General features: G+C 41.3%; 2 protein-coding genes across 2 annotated transcripts; one reads left to right on the top strand and one right to left on the bottom strand.

The window, feature by feature from the left end:
* Positions 1–253: 253 nt before the first annotated feature.
* Positions 254–10,559, top strand: pold1 (polymerase (DNA directed), delta 1, catalytic subunit). Its single transcript, XM_084926314.1, has 27 exons — positions 254–449; positions 1,307–1,502; positions 1,650–1,763; positions 1,964–2,104; positions 2,308–2,433; positions 2,681–2,849; positions 3,196–3,310; positions 3,441–3,570; positions 3,710–3,876; positions 3,983–4,087; positions 4,247–4,387; positions 4,500–4,610; positions 4,692–4,883; positions 4,961–5,049; positions 5,147–5,263; positions 5,678–5,791; positions 5,908–6,055; positions 6,472–6,567; positions 6,675–6,812; positions 8,695–8,870; positions 9,048–9,200; positions 9,295–9,397; positions 9,488–9,620; positions 9,803–9,916; positions 10,012–10,064; positions 10,181–10,278; positions 10,383–10,559. The coding sequence occupies exons 2-27, from the start codon at positions 1,316–1,318 to the stop codon at positions 10,468–10,470; spliced, it is 3,318 nt and encodes a 1,105-aa protein (XP_084782440.1). The 5' UTR covers positions 254–449; positions 1,307–1,315; the 3' UTR covers positions 10,471–10,559.
* Positions 10,560–11,271: 712 nt separating this feature from the next.
* LOC146388805 (GTPase KRas) lies at positions 11,272–15,375 on the bottom strand. The gene is made up of 5 exons (XM_084926315.1): positions 15,054–15,375; positions 14,740–14,852; positions 13,497–13,675; positions 12,840–12,999; positions 11,272–12,746 (listed from the first exon to the last, which is right to left on the bottom strand). The coding sequence occupies exons 2-5, from the start codon at positions 14,848–14,850 to the stop codon at positions 12,633–12,635; spliced, it is 564 nt and encodes a 187-aa protein (XP_084782441.1). The 5' UTR covers positions 14,851–14,852; positions 15,054–15,375; the 3' UTR covers positions 11,272–12,632.
* Between the last annotated feature and the right edge of the window lie 2,778 nt (positions 15,376–18,153).

The following is an 18,153-nucleotide window of genomic DNA, read 5'->3' as shown; positions in this document are numbered from 1 at the left end:
AATTACACTACTTAAATGAATGAAGCATGCCAAATATCTATTTATCTGTCTATCTAAAAAAAAACAAACAGGAAAGACGGTTAAAAAAAGCAAATTTCCCTCCATTACTACTACGTACTATCCGACGTCATTTTGCCGGGAAAGCACGGTCTTTTTGTTGCACTGGGTTTAGTCATGTCGCGCTCAACTTCCTCTTTTATGCCATTAAGTTTCCGCCCATTCTGTGACGTGATTGGCCATTGCTTTATTTCTTAGCCTGGTATCTAGACGCAAAATTTCCGCGCGTTCGTCGGTGAAAGTTTGCAAATCAAAGAAGGGTGGCGGGAGCAGTTCTCAGTCCGGTTCTGTGGTGAGGAAGTGCCATTGTTAGGCGTTTAGAAGTTAGAAACGCAGCAGCCACTGATAAGTTTTCGTGGCAGATTTCACGGAAGGATTGCTTCTACAACTGGGTAAGATTAGCCCGAGGGCGCGAGACCTGTATGTGTTTATACCCGCGCGCTAGCTTACTGCCTTAGCTCTTACTAAGAAAATAAACGTCCGTGTACCTTGTCATGAGGCTTTACTGCTCCATTATTGAGTGTCATATAATTTCATACCTTCCAGTCAAATGTTACATTTGAAAGTACGCCACTGACACGTGGATGAATTATCACAAATGTAGAGGTGAAGGGGACAGAGACCTGCACTGTTTGGATGTGAGGCTAACTGCGTAGTGTGCTGTGTGGAGCTACAAGGTGTGCGACAGCACTCACAGTAACATGGCAACAGGCTGTGCGGTGGGAAGGTTGTGGATGATTACTACTAGTCCCATGCCTAATAAGCACCAGTTTATGTTTTACTGTGTTTTTGACGGTCGGTGTCGAGACTGCACGTGTTCCCTTTTATCCTGTGTTCTGATATCGCTCCTTCTTCTTATTGTAACTCTCTGTACATTCTACCTTTCACTTGTAAATACCCTCCAGTGCAGCTATAATGAGTTATTAATGAAAGCATTGCACTAATTTTATCTGTCACTGGCCTACATATTTACTCATTATATGAGTATACTGATACAGATCAGGAGTAATATAGACTGAGCAAAGAGTCATACTTACAGGATTTTCCTTGCATAAACAATTTTGGTTCATTTCTGTTTAGAAAATGGTTAGAAGAATATGTTAAATGCCGAGCTTTATGTTAACTAAAACTCATTTTCCTAACTACACTTTGACCGCATGAGCTTGCACATTTAAGTGCTTAAACATATTACAGACTTTTAACCTCCAAGTTTGTTCCATAGATTTTTACCAAGTTTTCTTTAAATCAGCTTGCAGGCATGGATCGTAAACGACACAACGGCAGCCGTCTCACGGGTGGTCCATCCCAGGCCAAACAGGGTAAAATGATGAGTGAATGGGAGGACAGTCCTTCGCAGTTTGAAGAGGAGTTGTCCATGTTTGAAGAAGCAGATATGGATGCAGAGGAGATGGAGGGGCAGGCGGGACACGATGTTATTCCAGTAGGTGAGTATTAAACTGCAAAGCGCACATTCACAGGTGATGTAAATGTTCTCATCACACAGGAGGAATTTAATGAGTTATTTAGTGACCTGTAGTAAAGTTACAGATCCCTCAAGCATGATAATTTAATTTCTTCTTCCATCCTGTCAGGTGACCTTTTCTCAGCAGAACTAAACCCTCGCTGGCGACGTCCTCCTGCCCCCTCACTGGACCCATCATCTGATACTCTGGTGTTCCAGCAGATTGATCTGGACTACTATTTGGGTAATTATCAAATATAATGTTTGTCAAAGTTGCTTTTGCTCTAAATTTGAGTCCCAGAAATATTGACCTGGCGAGCTTGTAGCATGATATGAAAACATCCGAGCTGACTTACAGTTATATCAACCTTTCAGAGCATATTCGTTGTTGCTCATGAATATTGTGGTATGTAATTTGGCTTCCAATGGTTTTGTGTCATGCAGGGGAAACGGTAGCGGGCATGCCCGGTCAGTCGCAAGGAAAAGTGCCAATCATTCGGATGTTTGGTGTAACAGACAATGGCAACAGCGTGTGCTGCCATGTTCACGGCTTTGCCCCTTACTTCTACGTCCCTGCTCCAAATGGTGAGTGCTTGTCATCATGTTGACTTTGCATTTATGTGATATACTACGTTTCCTCACTATAAATAGCTTTAAAGTAGCTGTTACAGTTGTAACCTCTTCTCTTTGTTCTGAGCTGTCTAATTTCTGCTTTTAGGGAGAAAATAATAAAAATGTAATTCATGCTCTAAATCTAATGTTACCCTCTGGTTGCTTTAATTGAAAAGGGTTCACGTCTGCTCACCTGGTGGAATTTAAAAAGGAGCTGAACTCTGCTGTCTTGAAGGACATGCGCTCCAATAAGGACAATATCTCAGTCACAGTGTTGGCTGTGGACATCACCCGCAAAGAGAGTGAGTACAAGTTTATTATTAAGTGGAAAAAAACCCCAAAAAACAGAGACAAGCACAAATGCAGATGTGTATTGTGATCAAGGTCTTGAACCTTGTTGGATAGCAACATTCAGTAATACATTAACTTTTATACTTTATTACTGTGTGTTACAATCTTATACGATTATAAAACAAAATGGTGTTCATTTGAGATGAAAACGTCACTTATCCCTCTTTTTGTTTTTGTTTTTTTGTTTCTTTCTCACAGGCATGTATGGTTACCATGGGAAACGCATTATCGATTTCTTGCGGATAACCATGGCGATGCCTCGTCTCATCGCCCCCGCAAAGAGACTGCTGGAACAGGGCTTTAAGTTTGCCCATTTCCCCACCAGCAATTACCAATCCTACGAGGCCAACATAGACTTTGAAATCAGGTGTGTGTGCTTAAGAAAAAGGTACAAAATAATTTTGAAAACATGGTGGAGAGATGAAAATGACCGTTATCGTTTAAATACACAAAAGGAAGCTGTATCTTTTTTTGAAAATACCAAAAGAAACCGAAGGTTAAACTTATACTCACTGTAGCGTTTTGTTGATGCAAAAACACTGTTGAAATCCCAGCATTGTTAAAGTGTTCAATGGAAGCCATTTATTGTAATTAACGAAGTTATTTGGATAAATGTTGTATGTAGAAAACTGCCAGTAAATTTAAAAAAACAACAACATTGTGTCTCTTTAGACTGTGTGTGTATATGTTCATGCATGTGTATGTGTTGTCAGGTTTATGGTGGACAGCGACGTGGTGGGTTGCTGTTGGATTGAGCTCCCAAAAGGGAAGTACAGAGTGCGCGAAGAGAAGAGCACGGGTAACACGAGTTCTCAGTCCCCAGGAAAGGTGGGTGTACAATCTCTCACGATGTTACCTTGGTCACTAGTTTAATTTCATGTTCGATCATGCGGTTTTAATGTATTTGTATAGGTAAATGGTGTTTGTGAACTTTGTCACTCCTGTTCTTTTCCTCCAGGCCTCCTTGTGTCAGTATGAGGTGGATGTGGGATGGAAGGATCTGATAAGTCACCCTGCAGAGGGAGAGTGGCAGAGGATTGCACCACTCAGAGTCCTCAGCTTTGACATAGAGTGCGCAGGAAGAAAAGGTGCTTTGTTTACACAAGAATTCTCTGGAGTTCTTACTCCGCGTTAGAATAACTGTTAAAAAGTTATTTAAGCGCATGACCAAGGCTGGTCTAACTTGATGAAAATCAAATGACTCTGGTGTTGCCTCTTTACTTCCAGGAATCTTCCCTGAGCCGGACAAAGATCCTGTGATTCAAATTGCATCTATGGTGCAGCGTCAGGGTGAAACGGAGCCCTTCATTCGCACAGTCTTCACCCTGCAGTCCTGCACCAGCATCATTGGCTCTCAGATACTGTGCTTCACACAAGAGACGAAGTTACTGCAGGTATACACGTGTACATTTAAAGCAGTGAAATGCATACATAGTTTGATATGGTTTCTTTGTTTCCTTTCAAGTCATATTTTTTTTTGTTTTGTGTCTGTATGAGCAGAGCTGGGCTGAGTTTTTGAGGACTGTTGATCCGGACATTATTACTGGCTACAACATCCAAAACTTTGACTTTCCGTACTTGCTCAACAGGGCAGCTGCTTTGAAGGTTAGATGGAGTTTGATTTATTTTAGTCCACTGACAAAGCCTGAAATATTCTTGAAAGATGAAGCTTCAACATGTATATTGAAGATTTAATGGAAAAACCTAATTGCTCACTCATTCCCGTGTTTATCCATTAGGTGATAAATGTTCTCTCATTTTCAGGTGAATTATTTTCCGTACTTGGGCCGAGTGCGAGGCATCAAATCAGTTTTGAAAGACTTGAATTTTCAGAGCAAGCAGATGGGCCGCAGAGAAAACAAGACCATTAACATGGAGGGCCGTGTTCAGTTCGACCTGCTGCAGGTCAGTACTTTCTCTTTCTGTGCAGGTCAACAAAGACCTTATGCGGTACATTTTGTATTTGGGAATGTTGTTAGGGAAAGACTGAGCTTTGAGTTGGTGCCTTTTCTTTTAGGTTCTTCTCAGGGATTATAAGTTGCGCTCATACACATTGAACGCTGTGAGTTTCCACTTTTTGCAAGAGCAGAAGGAGGATGTGCAGCACTCAATCATCACTGATTTGCAGGTAAGATCAAGACAGCCTTGTTGGGAATTTAAAAAAACTATCTAATATTAATTTGTTTTTCCCTTTCTTCCTCTGTCACAGAATGGAAATGAACAGACGCGCCGCCGTTTGGCAGTCTACTGTCTGAAAGATGCCTATCTGCCCCTGCGCCTGCTGCAGAAGCTAATGTGTGTGATTAACTACATGGAGATGGCCAGAGTGACCGGTGTGCCTCTCACGTACCTGCTCTCACGAGGCCAGCAGATCAAAGTAGTCTCTCAGCTGCTGCGACAGGTAACAATGCCGAAGCGAACATGGCTCCTGCATTTGCATACCTGGGATTTGGAAACTGAGTGCGTGTTTATGTTTAGGCCACAAAACAGGGTCTGGTAATGCCCGTTGTAAAGACAGAAGGAGGCGAGGACTACACTGGAGCTACTGTCATCGAGCCAGAGAAAGGGTAAATACATCTATGATTGTGTGAGTCCACTGTTGTCTTCACGTGTTACATGTGCAGCCTTGTCATGCAATTTTCTACCCTGCTCTCTTCTGTGTAGATATTACAGCCTTCCCATTACCACATTGGATTTCTCCTCCTTGTATCCGTCCATCATGATGGCTCACAATCTGTGCTACACCACTCTGCTGCAGAAAGGTTCAGTGGAGAAACTGGGGTAAGTAATTTTCTTTTTAGGTTGTGCTGTGGTGTAATGGTTTATGCATTCTCCTAACAAGCAAAACGCAGGATTCAGAGATTCTGAGATTTGCATCCCTTTGGGGTTGTCTCAGGACAGAGAGCCAGCGTTAAAAGTCAGCCAAATAAAACATGCAGACAAACAAGCTTAATGTGTTTTGTCTACTTCCGTTGAAAACTACAAAAATTATATTGAACAGTATTCAAAGGGTCATGTGAAACTAACAAAGCAATTGGATTTATAGGTAGGCTTCTTTAGCTAGTTTAATTAAGGCCATTGACCAAGTAAGCAAAGACCAGAACAGTTGTGCACGATGTGAATTCACTTTATTCATGCACTGTTTATATTATATTTGAGTGAAAGCTCAGTCATTAAATCATTGTATGTGTTCAGCCTGGCTCCCGAGGACTTCATCAAGACTCCAACAGGCGATCTCTTTGTGAAGAGTTCTCTAAGAAAGGGACTTCTCCCAGAGATCCTGGAAAACCTGCTGTCTGCCCGAAAGAGGTTTGAATTGTTTAAAATAAATCACAGGATCTTCCAAAAGCTGTAGAAGAAGAGTTGAGTTAGAAATAGTTGATCTATGAGTTCACAACCTGTGTGATCCCACCGTCTGTCTGCAGGGCCAAAGCAGAGCTAAAAAAGGAAACAGACCCCTTCAAGAAGCAGGTGCTGGACGGCCGACAGCTGGCCCTCAAAATCAGCGCGAACTCTGTGTATGGCTTCACGGGGGCCCAAGTGGGCAAACTGCCCTGCCTAGAGATCTCACAGGTCAGCGCTTTAGATCGGATGACTTTTTTTGGACATCAAATGTTCACAATTCAGGATCTGCAACACTGCATTTGTCAGTCTAAACCAGGTTGCCTTCATTAAACTACTTTGCACAGTACTTTGTATTGTGCACAGATGTAAACAGAAAACATCAGAGATGTAGGGCAAAGAAACCACAGAACAGGTGGAGAAAAATGTTACCCTACCCCCCCGAAAAAATACAAAAACAAAGACTTTCTGTAGGTGATAGCTGAACTACAGTGATCTCAGTTTCAGGCTGTTTTGTGAGAAGATCTTTTTCCCTAAACATCAAAACTTCTGACCTGCAGTGTGGCTGAAATGCTAAATGTTTTTCCAGCATCATTGGTAATTTAGTGATTTAAATGTATTGAAATGTTGCATTTTGTCTCATCCAGAGTGTTACTGGTTTTGGAAGACAGATGATTGAGCAAACCAAGCAGCTGGTGGAGTCTAAGTACACACTTTCCAATGGCTACCAGGCTGACGCCAGGGTGAGCCCAGTTATGAACCAATCTCTTATTCCTTGATGATCTGATGTATCAAAAACACTTGACACGTTATAGGTTTTGTTTTTTCATTTTTATTTTGTCCTGTTCAGGTAATTTATGGAGACACGGACTCTGTCATGGTAAAGCTTGGAGTTGCAACAGTAAAAGAGGCCATGGATATCGGGAGAGAAGCGGCCGAGTGGGTATCATCCCATTTCACACCACCCATCAAACTGGAGTTTGAGAAGGTACCGTTTCAGTCCAGAAATGTCTTCTCCGACTTCTCTACATGTGCACTGCTTAAAACACTTGATCTCGATATTTTTGTCCTGTTAGGACAGATAAGCCATTGTGAAACAGTTTCAGCTGTTTTGGTGCAAATGAAAGTGACAACTGGTGCATGCCAAAGGCAACAACAAGACGGCCCCCAAAAAGAGAAGTGGTTTTTCCAGGTGGTGGTCACGGTCTCTCCTCTTTCCTCCTGACTGGTTTTACAGTCTGTTACACAAAGCACACATAGAAGATTCTGAGCCCAACAGCAGCACTGTCATCTGGTCACGGAGGAACAGGCTTCATGACCATGGTATAAGGGTCTGACAGCTTTTACTGTGACCTTTGCATATAGCCCAGTGGCGTGCAGCTTGAGTGGTATTTGCCGGGGAATGACAGAACTGGCAGATCCAAAAACAGCTGAAGAAGCTGAAGTTGCTCCAGCAACATTTGTAGTATGAAGAACAACTTCATTCTTTGACCAGTGTGTTTTGGCCCGTAGACTTCATCAGGATCATCAAAAATACATCACAGACAGCACTTCAAAATAGCATGTAGGAAAACTGATCATATACAGTACATCCGGTACGCATGTCCACCAGTTCACCTACTTGCCTATTTGCTACCAGTGGAGCAACAGCAAGGATGTGCTGGGTGTAAGGCCAACTGGGGAGCGACCAGTGTAAAAATGTGATGGAATCATGTTTGTCTGTCTTGACGTTCTTAGTTTTGGTGTGAATGTAGTTTAATAAATAACAGCTGCAGATCTATTATTTTGTTTATCTTTTATATCTTGTAAATATTTGTCTCTGCATTTTACGCCCACTTTATTTGCTGCAAATACAATCTAGTCATGCCACGACATGCGCTTCATACTGTTCATGCTGCAAATGTTGCTGGCGCCTCAACATCGGTGCAGGTGAAATGAACAGACTTGCACCCCTTAAGCTGAAATAATTTTGCATTATGCTGTGATGATTAAGTGTTCCCCTTAATTTATTTAAGCAGCCTGTTATGAATCTGGTTAAACACTGTTATGAACTGCAGTCTGACTGTAGGACAGAAACATGCAGCTGCAAGGCAGGGTTCTAGTTTTCAAACGGATTAAGATGAGGTGATCTGAAGATCTTAAAAATGTTCAAAAAGCACTATTACCTGAAAAACTGACTCTGCAAGATAATAAGGTCCCGAACAGTTTTGTAGCCTGCTGTTGTCACTTAAGCAGGAAGTGCCCCCCCAACTCCAACAGGGGGCGCTTATGTTATGGCTTTATTTCATGATGCAGGTCTGTGTTGCGAATGTAATTGGCCACATAAAAATAAAAACAAACACTACAAAGTTCACTTTCATTTATATTCACACTGTGTGTGTGTGTGTGTGGGGGGGGGGGGGGGTCATAATGATGTGTTAATAGTTTCTTCAATCACTGATGGAGACGAATATTAAATTGTTGTGATTGAAAAATAGTTTGCATTGAGAGTTTGGTTAATTTGGAATGACCTTCATTATTTTACCTTTGCAGTGGTGCATATCAGATAATTAGAAAGATAATTAGATGGATTGTTTTATACAAACTTTTTTTTCTTTTTAAATTGTAACCAAGCAGTACAAGCCAGCAAGTAATTTCCAGTATTTACCAGATTCGCGCTGTTCAGCACAGTTCAGGACTGTGTGTCATGTTTCAGTTCAGTTGCCCCATGTTTGGCCTTTTGCTTTCTGTATGTGTCACTGTCTTCCTCTATCCTGAGTCCTAGTGAAGGTCTAAAGGTGACCGGGGTTTGCAGTCAGGTCCTCTTAGCTTAGACCCGATGCTTTCAAAGAGCTGTTGTATTAATTATGTCTTTATAAATATTTCACCAGGTGTACTACCCATATCTGCTGATCAATAAGAAGCGCTACGCAGGCCTTTATTTCTCCTCCAGTGCAAGCACACATGACAAAATGGACTGCAAAGGAATTGAGACCGTCCGCAGAGACAACTGCCCCCTGGTGGCTAACCTCATCAACACCTGTCTGCAGAAAATCCTCATAAACAGGTAAACGCATACTCTGGCTGCAATCAGTTTATTTTGTGGAGTCCAGAAATAAGTCATGATTTCTAAACTTTGGACTTAATTTGCTCAGCTGTGTCTTTGACAGTCTGGTTGATTATGAACCAGAGATACTGACATGGCTTAAAAACAACAACCAGAGCTGTTGTGATGTTTCTTCAGCGATCCCCAGGGGGCCGTGGAACACGCCAAAGAGGTGATCTCAGACCTGCTCTGCAATCGCATCGACATCAGCCAGCTGGTCATCACCAAGGAGCTAACGCGCACTGCCCAGGAGTACGCTGGCAAGCAGGCGCACGTGGAGCTAGCAGAGAGGTCCGATTGGTTGATAAGTGGATACCGAGGTGTCTTACTTCAAATAAGATGTTAGAGAAAAAAAAAAGTTTAAGCCTTTAAATCTGATTTACAGGATGAGGAAAAGAGATGCAGGTAGCGCCCCCAACCTGGGAGACCGAGTCCCTTATGTCATCGTCAAAGCTGCAAAGGGAGCAGCGGCATACATGAAGTCAGAGGTGTGTAGGGCGTGTTGATGTTTCATCTGTTCCCTTCTTAGTGGAAACATTCAGCTTTGATAATGATCCCCATACCACATTTCCATTCAGGACCCCATCTACGTGCTGGAGAACAACATTCCCATTGACACACAATACTACCTGGAGCAGCAGCTGTCCAAACCTCTGTTGAGAATATTTGAGCCCATCCTGGGAGAGAGCAAAGCAGAGAGCATCCTGCTCAGTAAGTCAGCACACCTGACCAAGTATTTTAACATGTATGGAAAATACGAGTTTAAAAAAGTTAACTGAAATAAAAATAAGAACTAGACTTTCCAGAAACAGTTATTGTGAACATAATCGTAAGAGGTGTGATGTGTTACTGTGAATCTTATTGTTGCTCTTGAATTTGGTGGTGTGTTTCAGAGGGCGACCACACACGCTGTAAAACTGTGTTAACCTCAAAGGTTGGAGGCCTCATGGCGTTTGCTCAGAAGAGAAGCACCTGTATTGGCTGCAAAGCTGTGCTCAAGACAGATGGTGTGTGTGTGTGCAATTTCCACCTTCTTTACTTCAGCTGGTGTTTTGGAAAATGACAAAGCTGGAAGTTTAACATGTAATGTGCATCTTTGCAGCGGCTGTGTGTGATTTCTGCAAGAAGAAAGAATCGGAGCTCTACCAAAAAGAGGTAAAGTGGCAGAGCAGAATAGCTCTGCTCTATCAGAGTGTCGGGAGATAAAAACCAAACCAATAAAATTTAGGTCTGTCTTAGTGCATTGCTAATTAGCACGTTATCGACCACAGATCTTTCACCTGAATGTGCTGGAGGAGCGTTTCTCTCGCTTGTGGACTCAGTGTCAGCGCAGTCAAGGCTCACTCCATGAAGATGTGCTGTGCACCAGGTGTGTATATGAATGACATTATGATCATTTTCATGACAACGGACAACGGTTGATTGGTTTGCAGCAGAGTTACAATAACGCTGTACCCGCTGTCTCCTCTGCAGCCGGGATTGTCCGATCTTCTACATGAGGAAAAAGGTTCAGAAAGACCTGGACGACCAGAGCAAGCTGGTGTCTCGTTTTGGATGGTGAGGGAGACGCTGGCTCACTGCGATCGCTCATGTGCCTAATTTTAGACGACCTTTCACTGTATTTTCTCTTTTGTTAAAAAAAAAGAGAAATGCATATATATGACTATTTTCTGTGTTTTCTAATATGAATAAATGACAATAAGTGGAGTTCTGTAAAATAAAATCAAAAAAGAAATTGTGGTTTTTACTCACTGAACATTTAAAAGGGAATCTCATTAGAAGTGATGAATCAACACACGTCAACAGCATCACATCTACAGTTTCTGAATGACCCTGTTCAGCTGTGTACGTACTTACACACCCGAGTCTTTGACATCAAAGTGCATAATTTCACAGAAATGAAAAGGGGAACTTGATTACCTTCAGCACTTTGTCTCAGTTAAACCTCAAACCACAGCCCTTCCTCCCCACTGATTTTGCACTTCAGAAGAAAAACCCGTAAATATAGCTGCAAGCGGCAACGGGAGAGCAAAGCAGGTCTGGGGAAACCGCTGGTGCAACTTCATGTTCAAAAGCGCTGATAGGTAAAACAATTTTTTACTTTTTTCTTTTCCTTTTTTGAGAGCTGACACAATGTTTGGTGAAAAATCAGTCTGATAACTTCTGTGAGGCTTGTTCTGAAGATCACCTGTGCAAGTGCAGGTGACGCTTTCTCAAGGCAGGGCTGCAAAAAAACCTCTTAAACGTTGGAAATTTACATCATAAGCTGCATCCTAATTCAGGTACATGCACCTGTTGCCTATCAGTTATTCCCTCTCAAAAGCCCGCAAGTAACAATTATATAAACAAAACAGACACCATGTAAAAGCTGAAGACTTTTACTCGTTTCTTACAGCAGAGCGCATTACAGATTTACGTCTTACTCAGTTAACCTCCTTGATCATATAATAATCATATATGCATTAGGCAGTCAGAGCCCTCTGGTTAAGACAATGAAAAAAGTATAAATCCTACATGGATGGATTGACTTGTTAGCAGGATGCAACTCCCCTGAAGTTAGTTCACTGAACAGTGACGTCGTTTTTAGTAAATACACAGATGCTGGTTTTTAAATCGTTGGATGTTTGTAGTTCAACAGAAAAATGACCACACCTCACGAGTGTTACTGTGCTCGACATGTTTTGTGTAGCACCACAGCGTTGTTTTCACAAACTACATGCTGTGGTGGAGTTTGGTGTCACATAAACAGTGTTTGGACACAGTAATGAACCCCTGACAACACTAGGACCGGCAAAATAACTGTTAAAAATGGACTTTGGAGTCAAGTGTGAATGTTCACACCAATAAAGGCCTTAAAAAAATGACGAGCAGAGGAATCAGATCGTCTGATTTTTCTCTGTTATAAATCAGCGTCTGATAAGACGCTGTATTCCTGAGTAGCTTTTAAAGTGGCACTAATTCTAAAATCTGCATTAACCACACAACAGGAAGTGACTAAAGTGCACCTGGGAGTTTGAAACACAGTTTTGAGGTTTGTTAACGGGGAAATCCTACAAGACTTTTTTTTTTTTCTTTTAGAAAAAAATTAATTCAAAAGTAAATAATAATGCTGATGTGTTTCAAGCCCCAGAGACTGCACCAACCTATATGTATTTTTAAAAAACGCACACAAGGGGAACGATTTTAGAAAAGGTTTTGACTACGTGTAACTACGTGTCCAAGGTAAAGTGGTCTCACAGGAAAAAAATAAAACAACCTCCAAACTCTCCAGCTCATTTAAACAGTTTCCTCATGAAGTCAAACACTGACCATTCAGCAAATTTTATAAAAAAAAAAGTGGAAATGTGCTGAGCACTACAATAACAAATGGAAATGTGACAGCGTAAAGTGCAGTGATGCATTACCGTGAACTCCTGACATCTAAACGGTCAACAGAAGCTAAAAATGACCCACTAAACTCCAATAAAACCACATTTAAAAAGTACACTTGCCCAAACGCTGCTAAATTGACACTGCACATGAATGTATGAATAACAAACCTTGTGAATACACACTATAACTGGAAACTTTCACACCAATAAAAATAGATGTTTTTTCTTTCCCCGCATGTCTACGTCCTTGTGTGGAGGTGTGTGCGATGTCTCCAAGGTGCAGGGGCAGTTGTGGGGATGAGGGGAGGAAGAAACAAGTGCTGTAAGTGATGCTGGCTCTGTGTGTGGTTTGCTATAGTATCATGCAACGTCTCTGAGTGTTCTTCTTGCTCTTCTTGTTGCTGCGGTTGGTCTCCTTGTATCTTCTGATCTCCCGTACTAGAGAATAGAACGCTTCCTCCACACCCTGCAAAATAGAGAAGAAGCCGATTCGACGTTTTAGGTTTTATTCAGGAACACAAGAATGGATTGATGAGTGCTGTCGACAGGTTACCGTTACCTGTCTGGTTTTGGCGGAGGTCTCTACAAACGGCACGCCGTAGCTCCTCGCCAGCTCCTGCGCCTGCTGCGTCTTCACTGTGCGGGTGCTGAGGTCACTCTTGTTCCCCACGAGCACCATGGGGACGCTGTCACTGTCCTTCACCCTATTGATCTGCTCTCTGAGCAGAACACACGCGACAGAGCACGTTGCAAACGCTGGTCGATCAGTTCAGACTGACGATATTATTCAGCAGGCCAGACTGAAGACCTGTGGTTTTTTTAGTTTTATCATTTGCAGACAGAATAATTTAGTTGGTGTTGCAACACTCGCTGGGTTCTGTGTGTGTTACACTTTTATCTGTAGCTTCCCTGTTTGCAACGTTTTATATTTACAAGTCAAAACATTTTTGGATCAGTTACGAAATGTACAAATGACCCCACAAAAATTGCAGACACGCTAAGTTTATCTGCAGATATTTGGTAGACAAGTGAGTGCAGTTCTCGCTAAACAGGAAATAGCCTTTGAGTGCCTAAATGTGCACAGTTGAGACAGCTATGCACAGCTGTCTTAAATCTCTGTGTGACTGAAATAAGGAATTAGTCCTACTTGGAGACTACTGTTTGAATTCTTTGTCCAGCTGTCTGTGCTGACGTGAACCCGCGAAACTTCCTGTACCTGTAAAGGTGAACGTCCTCAAAGGACTTGCTGTTGTTGATGGCAAACACACAGAGGAAGCCTTCTCCCGTCCTCATATACTGGTCCCTCATGGCGCTGTACTCCTCCTGACCTGCAGTGTCCAGGATGTCCAGCAGACATGTCTCTCCATCAATCACCACCTGCTTTCTGTACGAGTCCTGCAAGACAGCACGAGTTAGGCTGGAATGCATCATCCTGAGTCTCATGCTACTGCATCATGTAGCAACAAGATCTTGGTGATGAGGTGGTTTTGAAATCAATGTGCTCAAGTGTGAATATTTTATAAGCAATTATGGAATCGCACCATTTACTGGCACGAAGGCTTACGTGTATTTACACGGGATAATTTAGAACGTGACAGTTATTTGCAGGTAAGATGATTATATTTTTATCAAATATTGCCATCTTTAAACTAGAAGGTTATCCCGAGGGCGTGAGCTCTGCCGAGGCAAAAGGTCTGTTTAACAATTTTAAATTAAAGAGGATTTGCACAGAAATTTAACGGATATTTGCTCATCCCTTGCCCCATGCTGCACCTCTTCACCTTGGTGTTTCATGCACAGTCTTGCTGACAAAGCTGCACCTCCAGTTCAACTCTTGCCTTGGCAGAGGACTACAGTGTTAGAAGGTTTTGGGCAGGTTTTAACAAGGTTTCTGGCCTGACTCTGACAGCAGCAGTCCACGTGGTGACGTACACCATTTGCAGACACAAAATATATAAAGACTGTGAATCTCTTAACAGAAAAACATGAAATTAAATTGTGTTAAAATCAGCTCAGTGTTAAACAAAAACACTTTAAAAGATTTGTTACGTGGTCGTGCAGCAGGAATAGCAATCCTGTGATGTAACTGCACTATTGTAAAACTAAAATCTACATTAATCTGATTCTTTTTAATATGCAATGGCGATACTTAAAAGAAACGCTCCTTCTGAGGTCATAAACTGGGACTTTGCTTGGGTTGGATACTCAGTTTCATGGACAAACATTTGCCAGAAATGAAAAGAATTTATTAAATAAACACGGGATCCTTGTAACTGCTCCAAGCGGCAATTCTTCCAACAACACCGGGACATATAAACCATTAAAACCGGTCTAATTATGATAGATAAAATAAAAACCTGATTAATAACACATCTGTAGCACTAATGAGCAGTACGGAGGCTAGTTAAGCGCCAGATTAGACTATGTATTACAGCACTTTGCGTCTGCTGGTCACTTACCTCGATAGTTGGATCGTATTCATCCACAAAGTGGTTCTGGATGAGCTGGATGGTGAGAGCGCTCTTGCCCACACCTCCTGCCCCGACCACCACAAGTTTGTACTCGGTCATACCTGCAGAGGATGAAGCCAACAGGTGACCATTAAGACATCTAATAAATTTGCCCCCTTCCTCACTGAGCGGACATGGCGAAGAAGACACTGACTGACCCAGATTTATCCGCAGACGTTTAAAGTCTTTTTTCTTTCTTTTTTTTGCCAAAGTAGAGTCGACTGAAATGATTACCAAATGGAGACATAAACTGCTTGGCTTACCTTTGTGAAGAAGTTATAACGGCGTAAAATGAAAACGGAGTTTTGGACTAGATAAATGAGATTAGCTCGCTACATAACGTTAGCCTGATTTCCTTGTTTTAGACACTTGTAGAAACACTTCAGGATGTGTCCAGAACTTTCTTATCTGACCCGCGCGTCCAAAAAATATTGAAGTAAAACTGTTGAGCTACTAGTAAAAATCAGAATTTATGTTATTAAATAATTAAAATCCCAGATTCGTTCGAGTTCCTACTTATTCTTCATTGTCGTTCATTGGAAGTAGAGCGTTTTTTCTTTACGTTAATCCCCGGGTGAAGCAGCCTATGAGACCACAGCACGAAGACGGACATCTTAACTGTCCAATCACAGCAGGGAACTGGTTCGTGACCTCGCCCAGAGTTGCTACGGTCCAATTATAAAAAGGTACGGCTTAAATAGGGCGTGGCATTTAAAAGGCAATCTTCCTCGAAATGCTCACAAAGAGAACTAAATTTAATTTTAATACCGAACAAAACGATGTTATACGTCCAAAATACAAGTTTGAAGCAAACAGCAGCTTTGTGCTTATGGGAAGTGTTACGATATTTAACTCGGCACTATACAGTACATGTGTGGTCATCGCCCCCTTGTGGCCATATTGAGGAACTGCAACAGCAAATTAGTTAATGCACAATAACTATGTAATTATTAATACAGCAATTATTATATTAATAAAATCCGTTAAAAACCATAGTTAAAAACCATAGTTAAAAACAGCAACATAAATGAAATAAAATAATAGTAATATGGGAATATTATTTTTATGTCTCCCAAATGACATTTGGATGTCTCAGACCTAGCAACCGTTTGCTTGGTAAGCAAACGTGTGTTAACCACTACTCTATCCCTAAAGCTGGAGTCACTGAACTGGATTTCTAGCCATGTTTGTGGTGGCATCTAATGGATCATCTGACAATTATTTATGATTTGCTGCATGGTACAGCTAGTCCAAGAACTTTGCACTAGTATTTTCATATTTCCATGTTTTATATTCTTTGTTTTACACCCTTACCATCTGTAGTACAACCCCAATTGCACAATTTTTTTTTAAATGTGACACTGTGTAAACTATGGATGAAAAATGGAAGGCAATAATTTGCAGATCACCACCCCAAATTCTGAGAAACAAGAGAAATCTCTGTGTGCAAAGAACAAGACCAAAAGTCAAAGTTGATCAAGACCACAGGTAACACTGCATTAAAAACAGGCATGATTCTGTCATTGATATCACTGCATTACGGTGGCCCCTAGAGACAAAGCACGTACAAACTCCAAAACACTTGCAAACTCCAAAACACTTGCAAACTCCAAAACACTTGCAAACTCCAAAACACTTGCAAATTCCAAAACACAACGGAAGTGCTCCAGGACGCTAGGGGCAGTGTTGAGCTTTTGTTACCTAGTAACTACACAAGCCAGGAAGTACCAATGACCGGATTTGGGGTCTGCAGCCTTAAAGGCTTTTAAGGCCGATTACGTCACAGCGAAGGCTGTCCCAATTCAAAGGCTGCTCGAAATGCGGCCCTCAAATGCGTCCTTAATTTCCCTGAATTGTAGCCTTCATGGCCCAACATATCCCAGACTTAATAGCGCGGTGGTGGTGTGGATAATTTTGCCGAAAAAAAACGGGGGAAGCGGAGCGGACGAAGAGTAAACTTTCAGAAGTAAGTACTGAATATGATGTCACTTATTTATGTGCAAATGTTTTTATAATGAAGAACATTAAAACATTACTGTTGGCCACATGTCGGGAAAGTTATGTGACAGTTTCCAGATGTTTATCGATTGTTGTTAAAAAAGAGGTGGTAAACATGGCCCTGTCCCAACCTTTTTTCAAATTCTACATTCAAAATTGCCCTATTGATTTTTTTTTAAATAAGATTTGAAAATCATTGCATTCACTTTTCATTTACATTTTACACAGAGTCCAACCTTTGTTTTGGAGTCAGTGTTGTAGAATTTTCGACCTGATTATTAAAAATCACGAATCTTTACTGCCCTCTAGTGTTCAAAGCAACTTTTAAACCCTTGAGTTATGTCAATGTAGGCAATACTTCCGGTAAATTCTTTTCAAAATAAAGAACCAACTGAACCGTTAATAAAAGCGCTGACTGAGTGGATTTTAAATTATTAAAAGATGACGATGAAAATCGCTTGGGGACATTATTTCAGCTGGAAACAGAATGATTTTATGATTGTAAGAATAAAAAATGCAGAACTCAATTCTTTCAATAGAGCAAAAATAAATACGTTATTGCGGAGAATCGTTGATTTTTTTTATTTTATTTACAAGCGCTTTAGAGGAAGCGGCACCGCACATACAAGCAGGCGTGGACTGATCCATTATGCTCACTTCCCTTGTCTGTGACGTCCATGTTTCCCCCTCACTCTCCCACTGAGTGCATCTGCTGTCCTATCTAATCTTTGCCTAAAATCATAGCGATAATCCTGCATCCATCTGTTCCGAGAGAAAGAGAGAGAGAGTGAAAGACAAAGCACCGACAATCTGAAAACCAACACCATTTTAATGCGTCATCATGTTTTAGGTGATAAAATCCCGATGACACAATTGCACTGAAATAGTGACATCATCTTAAATTGCTTGAATTTTATTATACACAAGGTTATCTCACATGTACACTTTTTTACATAAAATATTTTCCATATATTTGCATTTTTAAATACAGATCTTTTCTTGTCTTTTTAATTTTTTTTACACCAAATCCCACCAGATAACCACACATTTCATTGAGGATGGGAAGGAAAACATTGGAGCAGCCATAAACTGAGACAAAGAAGAAAAAAGCAGATCAAAGATACACTGATACAACACGCACAAAATGAACTTGTTCACAGTTATCATCATTCACGTCTTTAAGACTTTTCACTCAAAAAATGGCAATTGACCTTTTGCACTTTTTTTCTTGTAATTATTCGACACAGCAACACATTTAAAAACTAAACCCCCAAGTGAATCAAACACGTCCTTTTTAAACAGTCCAGCACTGCAGTTTTATCTCGCAAACGTGACTCACTGAGTACCACCAACAGATGTACTGTC

The sequence above is a fragment of the Perissodus microlepis genome, chromosome 4, assembly GCF_051167445.1.
Source record: "Perissodus microlepis isolate ML-2025 ecotype Zambia chromosome 4, ASM5116744v1, whole genome shotgun sequence".
Classification (NCBI taxonomy): Eukaryota; Metazoa; Chordata; class Actinopteri; order Cichliformes; family Cichlidae; genus Perissodus; species Perissodus microlepis.
This window is presented reverse-complemented; position numbering and strand designations above follow the sequence as displayed.

Coding starts and splice junctions, on each gene's coding strand:
- LOC146388805 (XM_084926315.1), bottom strand. CDS start 14,850: ATGACCGAGTACAAACTTGTGGTGGTCGGGGCAGGAGGTGTGGGCAAG. Junction 13,000..13,496: donor GAGGACGTTCACCTTTACAG/GTACAGGAAGTT, acceptor TGTTCTGCTCAG/AGAGCAGATCAATAGGGTGA. Junction 12,747..12,839: donor CCTCCGCCAAAACCAGACAG/GTAACGGTAACC, acceptor TCTATTTTGCAG/GGTGTGGAGGAAGCGTTCTA.
- pold1 (XM_084926314.1), top strand. CDS start 1,316: ATGGATCGTAAACGACACAACGGCAGCCGTCTCACGGGTGGTCCATCC. Junction 2,105..2,307: donor CTACGTCCCTGCTCCAAATG/GTGAGTGCTTGT, acceptor TTAATTGAAAAG/GGTTCACGTCTGCTCACCTG. Junction 9,917..10,011: donor AGCTGTGCTCAAGACAGATG/GTGTGTGTGTGT, acceptor GCATCTTTGCAG/CGGCTGTGTGTGATTTCTGC.